Here is a 23,628-nt window from a genome sequence, read left to right as displayed (position 1 = left end):
ATATTTCCTTGTTTCTAACAGAGTTATTCTCATATTTCCGTGTTTCTATCAGAGTTATTCTCATATTTCCATGTTTCTAACAGAGTTATTCTCATATTTCCTTATTTCTAACAGAGTTATTCTCATATTTCCTTGTTTCTAACAGAGTTATTCTCATATTTACATGTTTCTAACAGAGTTATTCTCATATTTCCCTGTTTCTAACAGAGTTATTCTCATATTTCCATGTTTCTATCAGAGTTATTCTCATACTTCCATGTTTCTAACAGAGTTATTCTCATACTTCCATGTTTCTAACAGAGTTATTCTCATATTTCCATGTTTCTAACAGTTATTCTCATATTTCCATGTTTCTATCAGAGTTATTCTCATATTTCCATGTTTCTAAAAGTTTTTATCATATTTTCCATGTTTCTATCAGAGTTTTTCTCATATTTCCATGTTTCTAACAGAGTTATTCTCATATTTCCTTGTTTCTAACAGAGTTATTCTCATATTTCCATGTTTCTAACAGAGTTATTCTCATATTTACATGTTTCTAACAGAGTTATTCTCATATTCCCATGTTTCTAACAAAGTTATTCTCATATTTCCATGTTTCTACCGGAGTTATTCTCATATTTCCTTGTTTCTAACAGAGTTATTCTCATATTTCCTTGTTTCTAACAGAGTTATTCTCATATTTCCTTGTTTCTAACAGAGTTATTCTCATATTTCCATGTTTCTATCAGAGTTATTCTCATATTTCCATGTTTCTAACAGTTATTCTCATATTTCCTTGTTTCTAACAGTTATTCTCATATTTCCATGTTTCTATCAGAGTTATTCTCATATTTCCATGTTTCTATCAGAGTTATTCTCATATTTCCTTGTTTCTAACAGAGTTATTCTCATATTTCCATGTTTCTAACAGAGTTATTCTCATATTTCCTTGTTTCTAACAGAGTTATTCTCATATTTCCTTGTTTCTAACAGAGTTATTCTCATATTTCCATGTTTCTAACAGTTATTCTCATATTTCCATGTTTCTATCAGAGTTATTCTCATATTTCCATGTTTCTAACAGTTATTGTCATATTTCCATGTTTCTAACAGAGTTATTCTCATATTTCCTTGTTTCTAACAGAGTTATTCTCATATTTCCTTGTTTCTAACAGAGTTATTCTCATATTTCCTTGTTTCTAACAGAGTTATTCTCATATTTCCATGTTTCTAACAGAGTTATTCTCATATTTCCATGTTTCTAACAGAGTTATTCTCATATTTCCATGTTTCTAACAGAGTTATTCTCATATTTCCTTGTTTCTAACAGAGTTATTCTCATATTTCCATGTTTCTAACAGAGTTATTCTCATATTTCCTTGTTTCTAACAGAGTTATTCTCATATTTCCTTGTTTCTAACAGAGTTATTCTCATATTTCCATGTTTCTAACAGAGTTATTCTCATATTTCCATGTTTCTAACAGAGTTATTCTCATATTTCCATGTTTCTAACAGAGTTATTCTCATATTTCCATGTTTCTAACAGAGTTATTCTCATATTTCCATGTTTCTAACAGAGTTATTCTCATATTTCCTTGTTTCTAACAGAGTTATTCTCATATTTCCTTGTTTCTAACAGAGTTATTCTCATATTTCCATGTTTCTAACAGAGTTATTCTCATATTTCCATGTTTCTAACAGAGTTATTCTCATATTCCCATGTTTCTAACAGTTATTCTCATATTTCCTTGTTTCTAACAGAGTTATTCTCATATTTCCATGTTTCTAACAGTTATTCTCATATTTCCATATTTCTAACAGAGTTATTCTCATATTTCCATGTTTCTAACAGAGTTATTCTCATATTTCCATGTTTCTAACAGTTATTCTCATATTTCCATGTTTCTAACAGAGTTATTCTCATATTTCCATGTTTCTAACAGAGTTATTCTCATATTTCCATGTTTCTAACAGAGTTATTCTCATATTTCCATGTTTCTAACAGTTATTCTCATATTTCCATGTTTCTAACAGAGTTATTCTCATATTTCCATGTTTCTAACAGTTATTCTCATATTTCCTTGTTTCTAACAGAGTTATTCTCATATTTCCATGTTTCTATCATTGTTATTCTCATATTTCCATGTTTCTATCAGAGTTATTCTCATATTTCCTTGTTTCTAACAGAGTTATTCTCATACTTCCATGTTTCTAACAGTTATTCTCATATTTCCATGTTTCTATCAGAGTTATTCTCATATTTCCTTGTTTCTAACAGTTATTCTCATATTTCCATGTTTCTAACAGTTATTCTCATATTTCCATGTTTCTAACAGAGTTATTCTCATATTTCCTTGTTTCTAACAGTTATTCTCATATTTCCGTGTTTCTATCAGAGTTATTCTCATATTTCCTTGTTTCTAACAGTTATTCTCATATTTCCGTGTTTCTATCAGAGTTATTCTCATATTTCCATGTTTCTAACAGAGTTATTCTCATATTTCCTTGTTTCTATCAGAGTTATTCTCATATTTCCTTGTTTCTAACAGAGTTATTCTCATATTTACATGTTTCTAACAGAGTTATTCTCATATTTCCATGTTTCTAACAGAGTTATTCTCATATTTCCTTGTTTCTATCAGAGTTATTCTCATATTTCCATGTTTCTAACAGAGTTATTCTCATATTTCCTTGTTTCTAACAGAGTTATTCTCATATTTACATGTTTCTAACAGAGTTATTCTCATATTTCCTTGTTTCTAACAGAGTTATTCTCATATTTACATGTTTCTATCATTGTTATTCTCATATTTCCATGTTTCTAACAGAGTTATTCTCATATTTCCTTGTTTCTATCAGAGTTATTCTCATATTTCCATGTTTCTAACAGAGTTATTCTCATATTTCCATGTTTCTAACAGAGTTATTCTCATATTTCCATGTTTCTATCAGAGTTATTCTCATATTTCCATGGTTCTATCAGAGTTATTCTCATATTTCCTTGTTTCTAACAGTTATTCTCATATTTCCTTGTTTCTAACAGTTATTCTCATATTTTCTTGTTGGTTGGTGACATATTATCGTTACTTTGACCAGTGGACCCCAGCTTCCTGCTCACACCGGCTGTAACCTCGCTGACAAGTTAAAAAATCCACTCTGCTGCTTCCTTGGAGTCTCCAAACTCCTCTGGAGCTGCCTTTGTCATAAGCACACACGGGCAGCTCCAGATTCACAAACACTCTGTCACGCCGAGCCTTCCCCTCCAATCAATTCGTGCCACTCTTGTCTGAAACATACTTTAATGTTCCAGTGCTCTTTCTTCTGCCACTGCTATTTAACACACTCCTGTATTATCCTCTTATCTCCCCCTCCCTCCTCGCCGCCTCGCTCTTGTCTCCTCTTTATCTGCTCGGAGCATTCCAGGCTCTCCGACTGTGAATCTTCACATCATGCTTTCAGATCCCAGTCGACAGGTGATTGGAGGGACGTGGCTCTGAAACAGACGCACACATCTGCGGCCTGGTGCTCCCGCGTGGATCCTGCACATGTATGAGCAGACGTGGTCAGCGTTGGAGGTCGATACGGGGAAATATGAAACACCTCTGCTCTCCCTGCGTGTGAGGAAGAGGAACAGATAGAGACGGAGAGGAAGAAAGTGCTTTTGAAGTTGCATCGGCTGCAGCGCTCCTGCTTTGCTCATGTTTGTACTCGTGTTAATCTGAGAGAGCAGAACCCAATTTACAGAGCTGCGAGTCTATTTCACAGCTGTTTGACCACACGCACAAACACACACAGCCAGAGCGTAAATGACGATGTATTGCTCGGGGCTTCTGACATTTAAACACTCCTCAGACTCGTGTATGAAGCAAATGCACACATGGAGGAGGGAGGGGAGGCTGTGCAGCAGCTCTAATGTCCTGTGACCAATCAGAGGCCGGCTGATGGAGAGGAGAGGAAGGAACAGATATGTTTATGTAAAGCTAATACATTCCTGTCTGTGCTAAATGTGCATGTAGGGAGGAAACGCAGCATTATGGGAATTATTAGGATGTTATGTGAAGGTAGGCGAGGCAGAAGTCTGCAGCCAGAGTCAGAATAAACACATGAGGGAAATTCTACCCATAATTCTCAGTCATCTTCCATTGACCACGACGCAGAGCTGCAGCACATTCTAGGTCTGCAGCTCTGCAAAATAACACGCTTGATCTCACCAAAAACCCCAAAATACAGATATTTACTCAAACTTTAAGTTGTGTCATGTTGGACGTTGCCCAGTTTTCTACAAGTTTAATTCCAGAAAAGGTTGGGACAGTAATGAGGATCTAAAAACAGACATAAAATCTCATAAACCCATATTTGATTCACGATAGAACCTAAACAACCAATCAGATGTTGAAACTGAGTCCTTTAACCATTTCAGGAAAAATGTTGAATGTGATGGCAGCAACACGTCTCAGGGACAGGGCAACAAAAGGCTGGAAAAGTAAATGATGCTAATGAAACAAGCTAGAGGAGCAGTATGCAACTAGTTAGGTTAATTATCAACAACATGTCTGGGTATAAAAGGAGCATTTCAGAGAGGCAGAGTCTCTCAGAAGTAAAGATGGGCAGAGGTTCACAGATCTGTGAATAAACTCTGTCTTCAAATTGTAGAAAAAAATTCAAAAGGTTTAGACAGTTAACAAAAAAAAAGTGGCAGAAATATGTGGTATAAGAAGATGCAAAGCTGTTTAAAAAAATGCAAAATTGGTTAAAAGTGACAAATTGGCTTGATATGGACAAAATTTGCTGAGTTGCAAATACAGACAGGAAAGTGGTCAAAAGGGTTTAAGAAATTGTATAAAATGGGTTGAAATTGGCTTAAAGGAGCATAAACGGCCAAGAAATATGGTGAAAAGGTGTTAAAAAGTGGCCAAAATTTGGTATAAGTAGGTGCAAAGCCATTAAAAGATGGCAAAAATTGGTTAAAAGTGACAAAATTGGCTTAAAGTGGACAAAATTTGCTAAGAGTTGCAAATATAGGCAGGGAAAATGATGAAAAGGGTTTAAGAAATTGTAAAGAATGGGTTGAAATTGGATTAAAGGGGCAATAATGGCCAGGAAAAATGGTGAAAAGTTGTTAAAAAGTGACAAAATCGATTCATAGTTTTAAAAGAGGGAAAAAAAAAAGGACAAACAGCCAATATGAGTTTAAAAAGGAAACAAGTGGGCAAATATGTGGTAAAAGAGGGGAAAGCAGAATTTGTAAAAATGGGATAAATGTGACAAAAATTGGCTTAAAGTGGTAAAAAGGGGCAGCATCCAGAAACACCGCCGTCTTCTCTGGGCCACAGCTCATTTAACATGGACTGAGGAAACATGGACAACTGTTCTGTGGTCAGAGGAAACCACGGACGTCGTGTCCTGTGGACTAAAGAGGAGAGGGAGCATCCAGCTGGTTCTCCTGGCTCAGGTCTAAAGCCTGCATCTCTGATGGTATGGGGTTGCATTAGTGCCTATGGCGTGGGCAGCTCTAACATCTGGAGAGGAACTATCAATGCTGAGAAGTAGAGAGAGCTTTTAGAGACACATATGCTCCCATCCAGACAACGTCTCTGTCAGCAAGACCATGCTAAACCACAGACCACATCCATCACAACAGCATGGCTTCACAGGAGAAGAGACAAGAGGCTGCATGGCTATGAGAGAATAAGTGGAAAAAAAAAACAGATTAAAGGAGCAAAAATGGGCAAACAAACAAAAAAACAAACAAACAAACAAACAAAAAAAAAAACAAACAAACAAACAAACAAACATGGGCAAAATGTGACAAGAAAGGCCAAAGAAGGGTAACAACAAAACAAGTAGCAGAATGGGATGAAATGGGGAAAACAGGATAAAAGGAAACACAAGCTCCAACCTCAGCCATCACAGATATGCGCTCATTCACACATCCACAGATGGAGGAGCAGGCTGGGCGTGGGGTGGAGCTGCTACATTCATCTTAATCAGCCAGGAGACACCCACAGCAGCCTACCTGAGATGATGGAGGCGTGTCTGAACTCCTCAGAGAAGTGGATGGGCTCGTACGGAGACGTCTCGTAGAACTCCTCTCCTGAAAAAGAGGAGGACAAGAAAAGCGTTCAGCTCGGATTCTCTCACACTCAGCGACGGCGTGATGCCAGGTTCACACATCTGAACATCTGGCTCTTCCTGAAAACCGCCTTCAAAGTCAGACCGTCCGTGCTGTCGGCTCGGCTCAGCGGGAATCCATTTTGTCTCAGTTCAAACACACATCAGGGCGGAGAGAAGGATGAACACAGAGAGGAGGGCAACACACCTCTCATTGTTTTATAGAGCTAAACACTACCACTGAATTAAAACACAGGTAAGCCTTCAAATCTGGAAAAATGACATGAAGCAACAACGACCAATTCAAGAAGCTGCTGCCAGATAGGATGATGAAGATGAAGGTTCATCTCCTGGCCTGAAGGCTGCAGCTTTGGTGTTAGGTTGGGTGTCACCTGTTAGCGTGCACGCTGCGTGTCTGTGCTGTTGAAATGAGAATCTGACTCTTTAAGCCCTTTCAGACTGGACGTGTGGAGTTTTGGTTTACTTGCATGCACAGTCAGAGTTTTTAGGCCTCCTGCATGTCTGCAGCATCTCACTGAAGAAGTACGCTGAGATCAGACACGGAGAGTTCAGAGAGTCGAGGTTGTCCAGCAGCTGTGGGCCGTAATAGCAGGAAAATGATAAATGCAGAGCCATATTTCACTGTTAGCTCACATGCAGGTCTAGATTGGTAGAAAATGTTTAAATGGTGTTTTTTGTTGAAGGCCAGGAGCTTAAAGGCGCCTCTTTAATGAAGTTTTCCTCTAAACTTCTCCTTCAGTGGAGCAGCCTTAGAGGATGTCAGACCACGGTAAGAGTCAACTTCTGGTTTGTGCTTTTCAAAGTAAAAGCCTGAGTTCCAAACACACTTCCTCTATATGCTGAATCAGGTCACGTGTGGGTTTATTGAGGTAAAAGTGAGCGTGAGTGGGCACGAACACGCGGCAGAACATGCAGCCAGTCTGGAGCGGGCTTCCTGCGTGCGTGGGAGTGAACAGATGCTAGTATGGTGTACAGCAGGGATAATCAACTGGTGGCCCGTGGGCCGCATCAGGCCCCCAGATCATTCAAATATGCAGCAGAAAAAATACGTTTTTAATCCTCCTACAGCTATAAAAACACTCCACAACAGCTGAGATCAGAATAGTTTAATCAGGAATGGATTTGTTTCATCCGGTTTTCAGAAATCCACCTGTCTGCCATTATTAGCAAATAAAATGTATGTTAAACACGTATTTATCAGGCCATTCTGCAGTTTTCTGTGGAAGCAGCCATTTTGGGAGTGCAATTTTACTGCTTGTTTTTTTTTTTTTTTTCACTTTACAGCATTTTAGCCTCAAACTCAGTGATAGACAACATGACAGCCACAGAAATATTCAGCTAAAATACCTCAAACACCCCCTTTTGGCTGGCTCTGAAATAGATCAATAGACAAATTTAAAAAAAGAGAAATGATATCATAAAATATAATAAATACAAAATAAATATAAAATAATAAATAATAATAATAATAATAATAATAATTGATAATAATAATAATAATAACAATAATGATAATAATAATAGATAAATGAATAAAAAATAAATTATTACATAAGATAAAATTAGATAGAATAATATAATTAAATGAAAATATAATTTAATAGATTTGAATAAATTTAAATAGATAATAAACATAATAATAATAATAATAATTATTATTATTATTATTAATAATAATAATAAATAAATAAATAAATATAGACAAATCTCACTGGTAGAGATCCTGAAAATGACATGCAGACTAAGGAAAAAAAGAATATTAGACAAAAATATGTTAACTAGACATTTTTAAACATTTTAGACTTTTTTTGCAGTGAAATTATGCGGGGGCCCTCCACTGCTGCTTGAAGCCCCGGTTTCTGTATAAGGCCTAGTCTGAGAGAGAGGCAGAGAAAGTGAGTGAGCATGAGTCTGCTTTACGTTCATAACGGGACAGAAACCTCCCTGAAAACGCGTGATCATCCACCCTCTAACTGTGTTATAACTGTTAAACACTGGCTCATAACTGCACAGCACTGTTGGCCATGAAGGCAGACTTATCACACAGTATAAATAAGAAAACTCTCTTAAAGGCCCTCTCATGGTGAGCTGCAGGACCCTCATGGATCTGCATTAAAGGCCTGGGACCTGTTCAGCAGGTGGCTCCTCCATGCCGTCATTTAGAGGAATAATAAGACATGAAATAAGGGATCGACCCTGCAGAGACATGCTGCTCATGCAGGAGTTTGACAAACTCTAAATTCTTGATGCTTGATTGAACTGCTCTCCTCTCAGAAATCATATCTGGGTTACATCTAAACCCACAGCGAGGAAACACTCGTTTGGACTCAGGATTACCTTCATGTTCTGAGGATTAATCTGAAAAGAAGAAAGGAGATTATCTCTGGAAGTTGTTTGTTACTGAGAACTTTAATCTTGATTGATATCAGAGTAATCCAGAGATAATATCTCCAGATTTATGGAGCTGCTAGCTGCTTATTTAGCAGACTTTACTGAGACTGAAGGACTCAAACAGTGGGAATGTTTGTATGCAGGAGCATACATCATACATACATACATCGACGAAATTTACAGCAAATTTAGTCGACTGATTGGATCTCTCCCCAGCTTACCCCGCCACCACGCAGCAAAAGCTGTTGTGATTGGATCTCCCCGTATCTCATCCCACCTTTCCACACAGCCAAAGTAGCTGTGATTGGATACATGCCTGACTGGCCCCTACTTTCTACATGATGAAATTAGGTCTGATTGGATGAAGCCTCTGTCAAACATTTTTGTCTCGTTTTTATTTGTTGACTGAAATGTCAATTAAATCAGTTTTAGTTTTTGTCCATGTGTGCTTGTTTTTATTAGTTTCTGTCTCATTTTCATCAGGGAAAAAGGCTATTAATAAAGACTATAATGAAAATAATTAGTCAACAAAATTAACACTGGTAGAGGCTACCCATTCTGAAACAGTAGGTGGCACCATGGTGTGATGCCCCAGAGAAGAAGAAGAAGAAGCCCTAGCGCTGAGAGGCAACAGTATGGCTGCTTTCGGATTGGCCCACTGCCGAACGCAGTATGCAGAATGTACTGCGCACTGCGTTCAACAGTAGTATGCAGTATGACTGCCAGTGGGACGTTATCGTGTAGTATGCTTGGCCCCGTTTAGCTGAAGTACAGAAGTACGTCATACCCTGGTCAATATTAAACGACGCTACGGCGTTCCCAATCCATTTATGTACAGAAAAAATCTGGGAAGTGTTTCTATTTGATTTTTCTGATTTTTATAGCCGTTGTTTAGCTTAGCATGTATAGTGCAGTGAAAGGACACACTTGGCAGCGCCTTTAAGGCCGTTAGCCGTAACAGTAAAACAAAAACAGCAGTGACCTTATTACAACTTATGTCACTATAGTACATGTTAAAAAGGTAAAGATAAAAAGTAATGGAACTTTTTGTAACTGTCAGCTGCTCTGGTGAAAGTTTCGCCGCTCTCCACCATTACGTCCGATGCATCCTGGGAAATTTTCCGAATCAGTACGTCATCCGGGTATCTTTGGCATACTGCAACTTTCACATTTATATATTCATACTGCATACTGCATTTTGGGCAATTCTGTACGCATTTGCCCATTACCCACTAGCATCTGCACGGCTACCATCTGCACGGCTACCATCTGCACGGCTACCATCCGCACGGCTACCATCTGCACGGCTACCATCCGCACGGCTACCATCTGCAGGGCTACCATCTGCATGGCTACCATCTGCATGGCTACCATCCGCACGGCTACCATCTGCATGGCTACCATCCGCACGGCTACCATCTGCAGGGCTACCATCTGCACGGTCAGCCGCAGACCTCCACTCTGATTCGGCTCCACTCTGAGATCGCTCCACTCTGGGGCCTCCATATTTCTAAAAACGACCTTCTCAAGCTCCTCTTAAAAATAAGACTCTTCTCTCTTTGGCAAACAGAAGCAGAGCATAACCCCGGCAGCGTTCTCACTCTCGCCTCGCCCACACAAACACAAACATCGGGTTTCTCTCCTCACTCGTCCTCGCCGTCATTAGGGGATCAGATGTGATGTTGATGTGACAATGTGTTTTGACAGCTGAAGCTGGCTGTGAGGGAGAAGAAAAGGTGTCACTGTGTGACAGTTCTGATCACGTCGATTCTGATTTCATTCACATAATCATTAATCTTTTAAACCACAGAGAGCTGAGACCCTGCTGCCAACACTTCCAGACTTCTCTTAGAGAAAGTTTGTCGACTTCTCTCCTATAAACCCTTACATGTGAGTGTGAAGACACAGAACGTTTAATATCAGCTCATCCAGGCTGATTCTGGATCATATTTCTGCTGCTAAATCCTGTTCATTGGTATAAATGTGCTGCAGAGGAGACAGTTCTCTGCTGGATTAATGCTATCAGAAGAATATCTCATAAAAGTCTGATTTATTTAAAGACTGAAACTGTGCAACAAGACAAACAAAGGCATAAAAATACCATGAAACACCTTTCACGCTCTAAATACTCACATTAAAAAGAAAGAATATCAAGAAAAGATGTTAGAAGCACAAAGGAAAGACTGGATTTTAAAGATAATTAAGTAGAGGACATAAATAAGAGAGAGCAGAGGGGAAATGGGGATACAGCCAACTGTTTTAAAAGATTCCACTGAACGAAGACAAAACCAGTCACATTTATTCAGCTCTAAGAGAGCGGGCGGGTTGTTTGCATGGTTTAAATCGATACAGCGCTGCAGGAATGAAGGATTTTTTTTTTCAGGCATAACAAAAGTTAGCATCAACAAGAAAGCCTGTGGCATTTCTTCATGAGTTTTGGATTATTGCAGAAAATAAACTCTGGTGGAAACTGTTTGACACTTGCCCACTTCAAGATAAAAAACAGCAAAAATATAGCTAAAAAATCAGATTCACAAAAGCTACAGAAGCTGTATAGATTCCATTTAGAGGATGGCTGAGACAAGAAAAAAACCTATCATATTCTAGGCTGAAGCTGCAGACTAACAGTCGATTATTCTGACCATAGATGACATGCATGGGAAACACAGTGCCTATTAAAAGTATTAACCTTACACTTTACCCTGTTATTGATTTCATAAATCAATCACCGTCAATATGATTTGGCCTTTTGATGAAAAAAGACAAAAAAATCTATCTTAACTCTTTGGGCGCCAGAGTTTTTCCAAGAAAATATTCAATTGTGACATCAAGATTTCAAAAGGCTGTAGCTTGAAAGTGGTCAGAGATGAAGGCATACTGTAAATGAGAAAAATCTTCAGTATGACCCAGAGTTTGTGATGGGAGTAAATTCGCACATCTAATTTGCATATTCTGACATCACCAGTCGGCCTCTACCACCATTGGCTGTGCGTTTTCTCCCACTGTTTCTAACATGACTGCCCCTACCTCTGTCACTATTAGTGGTTTATTGTCCTCCCTGATACCCCCACCACATCCCCTCCCTCTCTGGCCACAGTGAGGCAAAGCAACAGCCTTATTAGTGCTGCTTGTGGACTGTCATGGCACACGGACGCACTGTCGGTGCTCACAGACGCACCGACAGTCTCACCCATGGTTTCAACGGACGACTGAACGTCATGTCAGAGGGTAAATATTCCTCTATTCCTCCCAGCATTGTGAGTATTCTCGCTACAATTCGCTCTCTTTCTCTCTGTTACGCTCTGACTACAGCCACCACTTCCAAGTCTTCTCTACCAGGGGTGGGTCTTTCAAAACTCTCTCTCTCCAAAACTTTGAATACACACACACCCACAAATGCTGCTGGCATTAAAGTGACTCATGTCTGCCATCTCCTGGTGTAAAGTAGTAACAACATTCATCACCATATTTGCAGCTGTAGCCTGTCTAATTCAGCAATGTTGCTTGTCCCAATATTGCGACTTTGGCAGTTAAAGAGTTAAACATCAAGGTGAAAACAGGTTTCTACAAAGTAATGTCAATTAAATAATAAATGTGTCAAATAAGTGATAATTACTCCTCCTGAATGTTAATGGGAAGAGTTGTTTCAGTATCACTGCACAGAGGTAATCCAGTTATTTAGAAACTAATAGATTGATAGACACAGCAGTGCAGAAAGCAGGGATCCAAGAGTCTGCAGGGTGCAAAGAACACACAGCCATGATTTAGCACCAGATTCATGCAGAGAACAGTGATTTACATGAGGTATTTGTACATTTACCTACAGACTGACTAAGATTGTCCTCCAGTATTTTCTTATATATTTTCTTATTCTTTTCACCCTCCACCTTTACAAGCCTTCCAGGGTCGGCAGCTAAGAAGCACCCCCACAGTACGATGCTGCCGAGAAGCATCCCCACAGTACGATGCTGCCGAGAAGCATCCCCACAGTACGATGCTGCTGAGAAGCATCCCCACAGTACGATGCTGCTGAGATGCTGCCACCAGCGTGCTCCACAGTGGGGATGGTGTGTTTGTGGTGATGTCAGTGTTTGGCGTCTTGTCTGATGGTCTCAAAGCTCCATTCTGGTCTCATCAGACCAAAGAACTTTCTTCCTCTTGACCATGGAGTCTCCCACAGTCCTTCTGGTGAACTCTAGTCCAGATTGAATCTGAGTTTTCTTCAACAGTGTCTTTCTCGTTGCCACTCTCCCATAAAGCTCTGACTGGTGAAGAACCCGGCCAACAGTTGTTGTCTGCAGAGTCTCTCCATCTCAGCTGCTGAAGCTTGGAACTCCAATGACCTTTTCTCTGGGTGTTCTTTTGTCTTCATGGTGTAATGGTAGCCAGGAATACTGATTAATCAGTGACTGGACCTTTCAGACACAGGCGTCTTTGAATTAGGTCAGTCACTTTAAAGGGGGTGAATATTTATGCAGACACTTATTTTACATTACAGATTTGTATTTAGTTGGCTTTACTTCGTGGAAATCTTTCTTCACTTTGACATTAAAAAGGCTTTTTTTTTGTAATTTTCTTATAAAATAATCCAGATTATATTGACCATGATTGGTTTATAAAATCATTAAAGGGGGGTGAAAACTTTAATCTGCGCTGTAATGATTATACAAGCTCACAGAGGTCTGTCTGTGTGGCTTCCACTTTTACAGATTTATGTAAATACTTCACTGAAGTGATTCAGAGAGGCATTTCTGTACTCAGTTTAATGCTTGATTTCACCTTGCACACAAACAAAGAAATCTGCCAGCCATTAGAGCACACACAGAAAACAGCATTTTGCTTCTACAGCATCATGTTAGTCCACACGTCAGATATTTCCCTCTAATGTCGGATTCTCTCTGCAGGGAGACGGGAAATAGTGTCTGAGCGTCACTGTAGGACGGCAGCAGGGGGAGAAGCATCATCTTAACCCAGTTTCTGCTGCAGAGATGTGGATCTGAACAAAAACAGAGACGTCTGGACGCTCCATAAACCTCCTAAAAAGTGATGATCAGCGTGAGCTGCACGTCTGAAGGGCTAAAACCAGACAACCTGATGGATCATCTCTGACAGAAATGAGCTCTGCTCTAACTTCTGATACACTCAATAATCATCTGTTTACATGTTAACTGTTTTATTGAAGCAGTACCAGGAGCTTCAGCAGGAGGCGCCCTTTGACTTTAGCAGGGATGTCAGATCAATCACAGCAGGGGCCAGATTCTGAGTTTGGGCCCAACCTGAGGGCCGAACAAGGCCAACATTTAACCATAAACTGTCAACCTCATTTTCACCAGCAATGAATTATGAGGGAAAAAACCCTTAGCAGTGATGATAAATGAATGTGAGATTTAAAAAAGTGAAAATGTAACTTTAAAGGCTCAAAATCTGAGATAAAAATTCAAACTTACAAACCAAAAAGGCATTTAAAGTCAAAATCAAGTTTTCAAAAAGCAAATCTTTAAGAAAGAAAGTTTAAATTTTTAAAGGTCAAAATATGAGATCAATTTCAAAATCATTGGTGAAAAATGTCAAAGCCCGAAAAATTTATATATATATATATATATATATATATATATATAAATTTTTTGAGTTTCACAGGTCAAAATATTATTTAAATTTAAAACTGAGGATAGCAACACCACAGATTATCCAGCACCAAAACCATAATAATGTCTGTTTTTCTATTTTTATATTTATTATTATTATTTATTTTCTTAATCATTTGATTTTGTTTGTTTTTTTGTTTGTTTTCTTTTTGTGTCTATGTGTATATTTGTTGTGTTTTCTTGATACTGTTCTGTGTATTTTCACTTTATCACCAAAAAAATTAAATTAATAAAAAAAAACAATTAAAATAAATAAATAAACAAACAAACAAAACTGAGGATAGCAACACCACGGAATATCCAACACCAAAGCCATAATAATGTCTGTTTTTCTATTTTTCTATTTATTATTATTATTTATTTTCTTAATCAATTGATTTTGCTTGTTTTCTTTTGGTGTGTATTTGTATGTTTGTTGTGTTTTCTTGTTACTGTTCTGTGTATGTATTTTCACTTTATCACCAAAAAATAAAAAATGAATGAATAAATAATGAAAATTGAGGATGCAAAAGGCCAAATTATGAGATATTAAATCAAAGTAAGGAGCTAAAAAGGTCAAAATGTGAGAAAAAAAAAGTAAATTGGGAGTTAAAGGTCAAAATATTACTAAAAAAATTAAAATTAAGGAATAAAAGGGTAAAAGAAATAAGATAAAAAGTCAAAAAATGAAATAAAATGAAATAAAAAGTCAAAACCATATCTTTGTCTGAAAAGTGAGATGCAAAATCAAGAACATAAAATGAAAACAGAAATGTATCTTCCCACATTCCTGACTTTTTATCTATTTATTTTAACTTTTTCTTTCTTTTTTTTTTTTTTTTTTTTGGCAGAACAAGGATATTTTAAATCATCAGGGTTAGTTTTACATTTTTAAACAGGAGGAAATCTGCAGATCAGTGGGCCAGTTATAATAAAAATATGATGTGATCAGTGGGCCAGGTACAACTGTACCACGGGCCGGATTTGGCCCCCGGGCCTTGACTTTGACACCCCTGCTTTACTGCATGACTCCGGTCTGCTTTCACTGTCAAAGTGTCACTTCATGGACTCTTAGTTGTGACTTACAGAAACAGAATTACCAACACTGTAGCCTGTCTGACCGGAGTTCCATCCACGCCGTGCACGCCACAGGACGTCTTTGTGATCACTTCTGGGTCTCCACTCTCCACACTACAATGTTTCTGTATTTTATTTTAATTTGATTCTTAACGCTGCTGAGCTAAATCCTCATTGGCTGGCAGCCTTATTAGCCTCCATAATGACACAACAGTGCTCTCTACTCCTCAGCTGTAGAGCACTGATTATTGACTGCAGCTGATCACTACAAATGATCTTTTATGATCTCTGATCCATGCACATGTGGAAGTAAAAGCAGAGGATTTAAAGTGACAGCATGTCTATTTTCTACCCAATAAAACAGCTTTATTCTCACTCTTCCTTGTGTCACTCGTGCCGTTTGTCTAGAATTAAAGCTGCACACGTTTACGTCTGATAACAGGCAGTGATGGCGTGCAGCAGCAGTGTGAGGGGTGTTTTTATGTCTTCACATGTGTTTGCATTAGCGCTGCTGTCACAAACAAAGAGGCACGCAGTGATGATATGTTTCTGTGTAATTATCTCATGTCATGTGGCAGACAGGGAGCGTTGCATCATGGGAGGATAACAATGTTTGTGTTGTTGTATCAACATGTTAGTGACAGTTAAGAGCCTGATGAGTTCTCTGAGTTTAATCCAGATATGTGTGTCTCCTCTGACATATGACATGATGTTTGCATGGTGGCGTTGAGTGTGTGTACGCCTGCAGCCGCTGTGATGTGATCTGATTGGATCAACTTTTCTGGTTCATGACCGGCTGAACTTTGGAGCAGAGCTGCTTGTTTTTATGTTTCTGATCACCTGCATCTAAATGAAATATGAGTCTTAAAAACCAATAATTATCTCTCTGCATTGTGTTGTTAAAGCTGATGTTCACTCAGTAAACTCCCCAACTGTCTGCAGTAAAAATGGCTAGACTCATTTATTTAATATCCTAAAAACAGGCTGAGAGGCAGGGACCAAGGGAGGCGGAGTTAAAGTTTCAGACAAGTGAAGACGTCTGAGAACAGATGGATCAATAAAATAATGTTTGGTCATAGGAATCAGTTTTCATTCCTGTTAATGCATCCATCCATACATCCATCCATCCATACATCCATCCATCCATCCATACATCCATCTGTCCATCCATCCATCCATCCATCCATCCATCCATCATCATCATCCATCAATCCATCTGTCCATCCATCCATCCATCCATCCATCCATCCATCCATCATCATCCATCCATCTGTCCATTCATCCATCCATCCATCATCATCATCCATCCATCCATCCCTCCATGCATCCATCCATCCATCCATCCATCCATCCATCATCATTATCCATCCATCCATGCATCCATCCATCCAGCCATTCATCCATCCATCCATCCATCATCATCATCCATCCATCCATGCATCCATGCATTCATTCATTCCTCCATTCATCCGAACATCCATCCATCCATCCATCCATCCATCCACCTTTTCATCCATCCATACATCCAGCAGATTGGGGTGAAACTTGCATTTTGAAATTGTGCCACTCACAGAGGCTTTCTGGGTGAAAAATAAATACAATACATTGTTGATGTAGTGTATAATTGAGCCAACATTGTTTTTTCTGTTTTGCCTATTTTTACCTTGAACTCACTAAATTTAGTGGAGCAGCCGTACACGTCAGCTAGGCTGTATAGACTAGCTCCTCCAAACTTGTTCTGCTGATCATTGAAATGACTGGAATAGCCCTTTATGCCACTGACAGGGGGCACCCTGGATTAATCTCTACATATATTTAAGTTAAAAATGGAGTCCCTCAAGGTTCAGTCTTGGGATCGCTGTTATTTAGACTTAATACCAACAGTATGGGTCATTAAGTTTTCAGTGCAAATAGTCATGTATTTGCTAATGGTGCTTTTATTTACTCCACTCCTCCAGGATCGGGCTCTGTTACGTGACACTCTGAGGGAGCTGAGGAACTAAACCCGTCTGCAGTGCTATGCCTATCTCCTCCAGGTGCATCCTGTTTGAAGAGGCACCGCTCACTGAAACCACTGGAGGATACAGCACTACTACCACTCAGTACCTCATACACCCAACTTTAAGAAATACCAAAACTTCTCTTTAATATTCTAAAAGTTAAAGATGGTGTCGCTCATTGCTCAGTCTTTGGCTGACATGTAGAGACACATTCACACTCACATCTACGGGCAATTTAGAGACACTGGTAAACCTATTGATTATGTGTTTGGTCAGTCGGAGGAAGACAGAGAACACACATGCACAGAGAGAAATCCACACAGAAAGGCCCGTCTGACAGGGATCTGAACCAGGGAGCTCCCTGTTGCCCCATCAGCTGTCCCCAGCATGATGCCTCGGGTTTATGGCATGTCAAATCTTGACAAGAATATTCCATATAAGCTCCTGATAGGGACAAAAATGATCCAGGAAAAGCTCCTGGATGTTTGCCCCTTCTGCTCAGACCCTGCTGGTCTCATTTGTGATAAAATCCCTCTCTAAAGAGCCGGACTGGATCAGAATCTTCTATCAAAGATGTCTGCATGAAGTTTCAGTGCTGATTGTATTCATGTGGACGTAGCTGTTGTCCGTGTTATAATAGAAGCTCTGACCTCTGAGGAGAAGCTGTTAAATAAAGTCCAATGATAAACACTCAGATCCTTCCAGCTAAATTAGAGCGTGTCTCAGTGTTCTGACATGTTTATGACTGAGCGCTGGAGGAAAAAGGAGCAGGGAAAGTGTTTATTCTGTCATAAAAAAAGCATCTTTCCTCATTGTATTCTTCTCACACAGCAGCAGTCCAAACACGACTCCATAAATACTAAACATGGCACTGACGCACGAGCCGAGCATCGCCTCCTCAGCCGTCCATCACCGAGCTTGTTTTCTTTCACTGCGAACAGAAAATGGACTGAGGATTAGGGCAGATTGCTCCACACAGCCGACACGTCCTTTATCCTTCAGGTAAACACTCAGCAGAGGCTCGTGCTGCATTCAGAGACGGTGTGACATTTTCACTGTCGTCTCTGGAAACAAACTGTGCCACGCCAGGATCTCCAAACTGACAACTTTTCTTCTTCTGCTCTTTTGTCTCTAATCTCTGCAGCACACGGTCACGTGCCAGAAAAGACTCTGCAGTCCTGTTCAAACACGCCCCCGTTTTAAAGCAATCACTCGCCACCCATGAGCATTTGTCTGGCATTTAGCAGTGACGTGCCAACCCCCCCGCTGCTCGGCTGGCGTCGTGTCCCGTGGAGCTTCAGCTAATTTACTCTCACAGAGGGAGATAATACTTCATGAGACGACTCAGACAAGTGGAGCAACAAATGTACGAGTGTTCCACCTGCCACGCTCGCCGTGTGTGCACGTGTGCAGCAGGAACCGCACCAGATGTTAGACGTGTTCATTATAAACGGAGAGAGGAGGCGTCTCTGCAGGAGTGTGAAAATAAACGCTGGATGGAGCGAGCGCTGTTGGACTCGATTTCTAGGGTAATGTCCATAGATCGGTGCTGAGAGGAGATGAAAGGAAACTAAAAACAGGCGGAGGTATCGGCTGCTCCGTGTCTGATTACTGGAAGCAGCTACATTTAGAGAGGCAGCTTTTTGGATCATTAACAGGAGCAGACACGGTCTGTGTACTACGGGGGAAAGTTATGGTGCTGAGGGATGCAGGAGGCTGGAGGAAGGCTGCCAGTATCTCTGATACTTCAGACGGTTCCATTTCTTCAACTTTATGTTTATTAACTACAAAAAGTACCTGTGGACTCAGAGGGGGAGGGAATGATGAAAAGCAGCCACAAAGGTGCCCTCATGGATGTCTGTTTGGAAGATTCACATGATAAGGTGCCCTCTTTGGCCATCTGAAAGTGGGCAAAATTTAAGGTGCTGCATAAATTAACAAAGACTTACAAAGTTCCCATGATGATGCCCTCTGACTGCAGAGCATTCCACTTAGTGTCCTCTAAAGTGCCATCAAAGCAGGCTAATTGGACAATGTGCCCTCTAAGGTGCCATCAAAGTACTCCAATTGGACAAAGTGCCCTCTAAGGTGCCATCCATGTGGTCAAATATGAAAAAATGTACTCTGCAGTGCCAGTGAAGACCTCCAGAGGTCAGGGAAACCAACTTTGGTGAGTGTTTAAATGCTTAAAATGTCACTTTGTGTTTGAACCTTCTTTCTCTTTAAAATTGGAATTTTCTGTCTTTATTCTGAAGCCAATAGTTTTCTTTTCCATTTCATCACTAAGTGTTCATGAACTGTTTTACACTGACCGCTTGAAACATTATCTTTGCAGATACTCATCATACCTGTGGAAGCTGGTGTGGTGAGTGAGATATAAATCCAATCTGCTCATCCTTTACCGTCGTCTCCCTCCAGGCTGACCAGAGAGCTGAGGATGATGAGGATGAAGCATGCTTTCCAACCAAACAGTCTGGAGCCCTGCTGTATAGATCAGCCCTATGGATCAGCCCATCGTCTCTGATACTCGATCCGGCTTTATCAGTCTGGACTGCACCAGGATCACATGGACTCACCCCTCCTCTGTTCACCTCCAGTTTTCTGTAACCCTCTTTTTCCTTTTATATGAAACTTTTAGTTGTTTAACTTCAGGACTTTTCTGTTTTTTTGTCCAAATGGAAATGTTTTGTGTTCTTGTGGTCACTGTAAATCTTGGCAGCCCCAGGCTGTTTGAATCCTGCAGCCCACCTGATGGTGTGCTCAGAATAATAAAAACCTGTTAGGATCGAGAGAAGTGTTTGTTTTTTTCTCTCATATAGTCCAAAAATCAATAAGTCCGCCTTGTTTCACTCAGCGTTGGCTCATTCAATATTTAGCCGGTCTTTCCTGAACTTTACTGACCGTTTCCAGGAGCAGATTCTTCACTGTTATAGTTGCTGCCTTTAGGACAGTGAAACAGGACCAGTCAGGGAATGATGGGGATTCAGCTGCACTGATGTGAGATGAGGAGTAAACTGAGAGGAAAGCTTTAATCAGTAAGAACTAACTTTATAAACCAGGGTCCACAAAGGCTGAACCGGAGATATGAACACGACTCTGTGACCAGGCCAGAAACAACGCTCCACTGCCATGAACTCTGCATCAAATATGTCCTGAAAAGGGAGCAACACAAAGCTAGAAACTAGGGACCTCCAGAGCCCGAGAGAGGCCAGAGATAACTGCACGACACCAGCGCTACCAAAAAACCAAAGCTGAATTCTGGGGAACAATAACAGGCTCCCAGAGACTTGTTTTATTCCTGCCTGCTGCCCTTTCTCTGGGATTTCAGGACACAAAAACAGCTTCAAAATAAGGAATGTTTTATTTTACACATTGCATGCTTGGCATAGTCGTAAACGGCTGAAAACATGGCCTTTTGGTAGAGTTTCTCTATACAGAAGTCACTACTTCCAACGGGAGTTCTCGTCATCTGCAAAGAATCTATTTCGTGTTAACCTTGCAATGCTGAGGGAACATGTAGATTCTATGTCTGTCATCAAGCAAATCCATCTCACAAAGCTCCAATCTGAAACAACTGTGGCAGGTCTGAAAACAGACCTGACCAATCAGCTTCATTTGAGAACGAAGCAGTAGCTATGGGCGGGGTCTAGTTGAAGAGGAAGCTGATGGCGGTCTGCACGGCAGCACAGCTGGTTAGCGCTGTTGCCTCACAGCAAGAAGGTTCCTGGTTCGCTTCACGGTCAGGGCCTTTCTGTGCGGGGTTTGCATGTTCTCCCCGAGCATGCTTGGATTCTCTCACCACCAAAGGCATGCTCGTCAGGTTGATTGGTGACTCTAAATTGCCCGTAGGTGTGAGTGTGAGCATGCATGAGTGTTTGTCTCTGTATGTCTGACCGACTGGTGACTAGTCCAAGTTGTACCCTGCCTCTCGCCCAGTGATGGGCTCCAGCCTCCTGCAACCCCAAACGGGATAAGCATTGTAGAAAATAGATGGATGGAAGCTGATAGCAACGGCTGCTTCCAGTGTAGCATTTCACTCACATGTAGCTCCAGTATAGCACCAGTTTTGCACAGAACAGGACCACATGTCTTTATGAAAGAGCAAAGATCACCACTGAAAACTTTTTGTAATGGAAAACATGCATTCACTCTTCTGTTGACCTTGTACCGCCACATTATGTAATAATGTAATAAATTTTCAATTCATTATGTAATAACACCACATTTTGTAAGCCACTAAGCGGTTAGGGTTAGGGCAAGGTAGTTGGGTAGGCCATACCTTGGAGACAACACTAAGTCCTATGGTTAGGGTTATTACATAATGCGGTGTTATTACATAATGTGGCGCTACAGACCTGCTTTGGCATGAGTTTGCAGCTGTTATAGGCGGGGTTTAGTTACTGCAGCCAGGGCAGTGATTAGCCTGGATGTAGCTGTAGAATAGCAGCAGTTTAATTAGAACTGAGCTACATTTCTTTAAGCGCCAAAGTCGCAAAGTTGCGACAAGCAACATTGCTGAATTAAACAGGCTCTAAGTGCAAATATGATGATGAATGTTGTTACTACTTTACACCAGGAGATGGCGGATATGAGTAACTTCAATCCCAGCAGCATTTGTGGGCGTGTTTCTATTCAAAGTTCTGGACACAGAGACTTTGAAGACGCACCGCTGGTCCAGGAGATGAAGTGGTAGTAGTGGTTGTAGTCGGAGCGTAAAAGAGAGAAAGAGAGCGAATTGTAGCTAGAATACTCACAATGCTGGGAGGAATAGAGGAATATTCACCCCATGACCAAGACGTCCTCCCGTGAGACCAAGACCACCAGTGCATCAGAGCCACAATGACTCCGTGCACCATGAGAGTCCACCAGCAGCACATACCGAAGCCGATGCTTTTCCTCACCGTGGCCGGGGTGGGAGTAATCAGCGAATGCTGATGAGGGGACGTGGTGGGGGTTTCAGGGATGGTCAATACACGACGTTCAGTTGTCCGGTAAGACCGAAGCCGCTGTGCATCTGCCACGCTGAAAGCTTTTCTTGGCAGAGATGTTTCTGCACTTCTTCCAACCGGCCTCAGCATGAGTTTTCTTCACCAACAAGCGCCACTGATTTAGAACTGCATCTGCATGCAAAGCTCAGATTACAACTGGAGCTTCTTGTGTCTGCACCTGCTGAATGTTCAACCAATCACCTTATGAGAATGTTTTAAAAGTCCTGCCATTCCCAGACACTTTGCAGAGAGATTTCCCAGATAAATGTGAAATATATCCAAGCCACAGTCTATCTGCGGTATGTGTGTCTTTCTGCTAAACTATAATGAGTCCACTCTTAAACCATCAGTTTTAAAATAAGGCTTGCTGGATTAGGCCCCAATCATGCTGGTAACGGGTGGTCTTACCACATAATCCAACATGTTTGAGGACACCTGAGGGGTCTGCCTGCTTCACATGAACAAATAAATCTGAGGCGAGTTCATCCTTCACACCGATCGCCTCCATCTGTGCAAACATTCAGAAAACAAACCTCAGTAAGAGCAATAGGAAACGCCTGGAGCACAAAACGAGCAGCACGCCTTCTTCATGACAGCTTCACGTTTTCATTGGAGCTGATCAGCGTTGGTGTGAGTGCCTGCAGGTAGAGCTTCATACATAAACATCTGCCCTGTTTATCTACACTGTTGCCCCCCCCACCCTCTCTCCCCGAGGCTGGATTACCAGTCCACTGACACACTCCCTCTTCAGTTACACACCCACACACACTCCTCCTGCCACGCTCGCGCGGTTTCAAGGTGGCTCATAATTGAAGAACATGTCTGTGATAATTAACCTTCAGGTGGAACAGTGAGCGTGTTATCATTAAACGTACGGCTGAGCAGCAAATTTAAACGACTACACTCTTTCAGTGACGTCTGTGCTCGCTGACAGAAACACATTTATCTCCCAACACAAACCCGCACTCCTTTAATTCTGCAGCACACGCTCTGTAATCTAAGGTCACTGCAGTTATTAGAGGAAGAAGATGATTGGCTGAGGGGAGAGGGGTTAGCAAACGCCGGGTTATCAGAGTTTAAATGGTCACTGCCCACGGCAAATTTATGAACGGGCAGCGCTCTCTTTGTGAGACTGAAGAAGAAGGAGAGCTTAGAGGAAGAGGGCAAGACAATTATCTGATATTATTTACAACGGCAATTCCAAAAAAGTTGGGACACTGTGTAAAATGTGAAAAAGATGGAAGTCAAAGATTGCCAGATTTCATAAACCCATCATTTATTCACAGCAGAATACAAACAAGATAACGTAAACAACAACGTGGAGCATGGCGGGCCAACTGACCACTACGTGGAGCTGCAGCATGTCCTTTTAAGTCTAAATTTCTTCAAAGTAATACATTTAAATTTCATGATTTCATGATTTCATGATTTCA

The 23,628-nt window shown here is 40.7% G+C and overlaps 1 protein-coding gene across 1 annotated transcript in view; it reads right to left on the bottom strand.

Moving 5' to 3' along the window:
• Positions 1-23,628, bottom strand: part of gfra2b (GDNF family receptor alpha 2b) — a 195,203-nt gene that overhangs the window by 98,657 nt on the left and 72,918 nt on the right. Inside the window, exon 3 of the mRNA XM_041811059.1 lies at positions 6,000-6,077. Within this exon, the coding sequence (XP_041666993.1) occupies positions 6,000-6,077 (78 nt within the window). The remainder of the gene's footprint in view (positions 1-5,999; positions 6,078-23,628) is intronic.

The sequence above is a fragment of the Cheilinus undulatus genome, linkage group 17, assembly GCF_018320785.1.
Source record: "Cheilinus undulatus linkage group 17, ASM1832078v1, whole genome shotgun sequence".
NCBI classification, from domain to species: domain Eukaryota; kingdom Metazoa; phylum Chordata; class Actinopteri; order Labriformes; family Labridae; genus Cheilinus; species Cheilinus undulatus.
The sequence above is the reverse complement of the archived record's forward strand: the minus strand, read 5'-3'. Positions and strand labels throughout refer to the sequence as shown.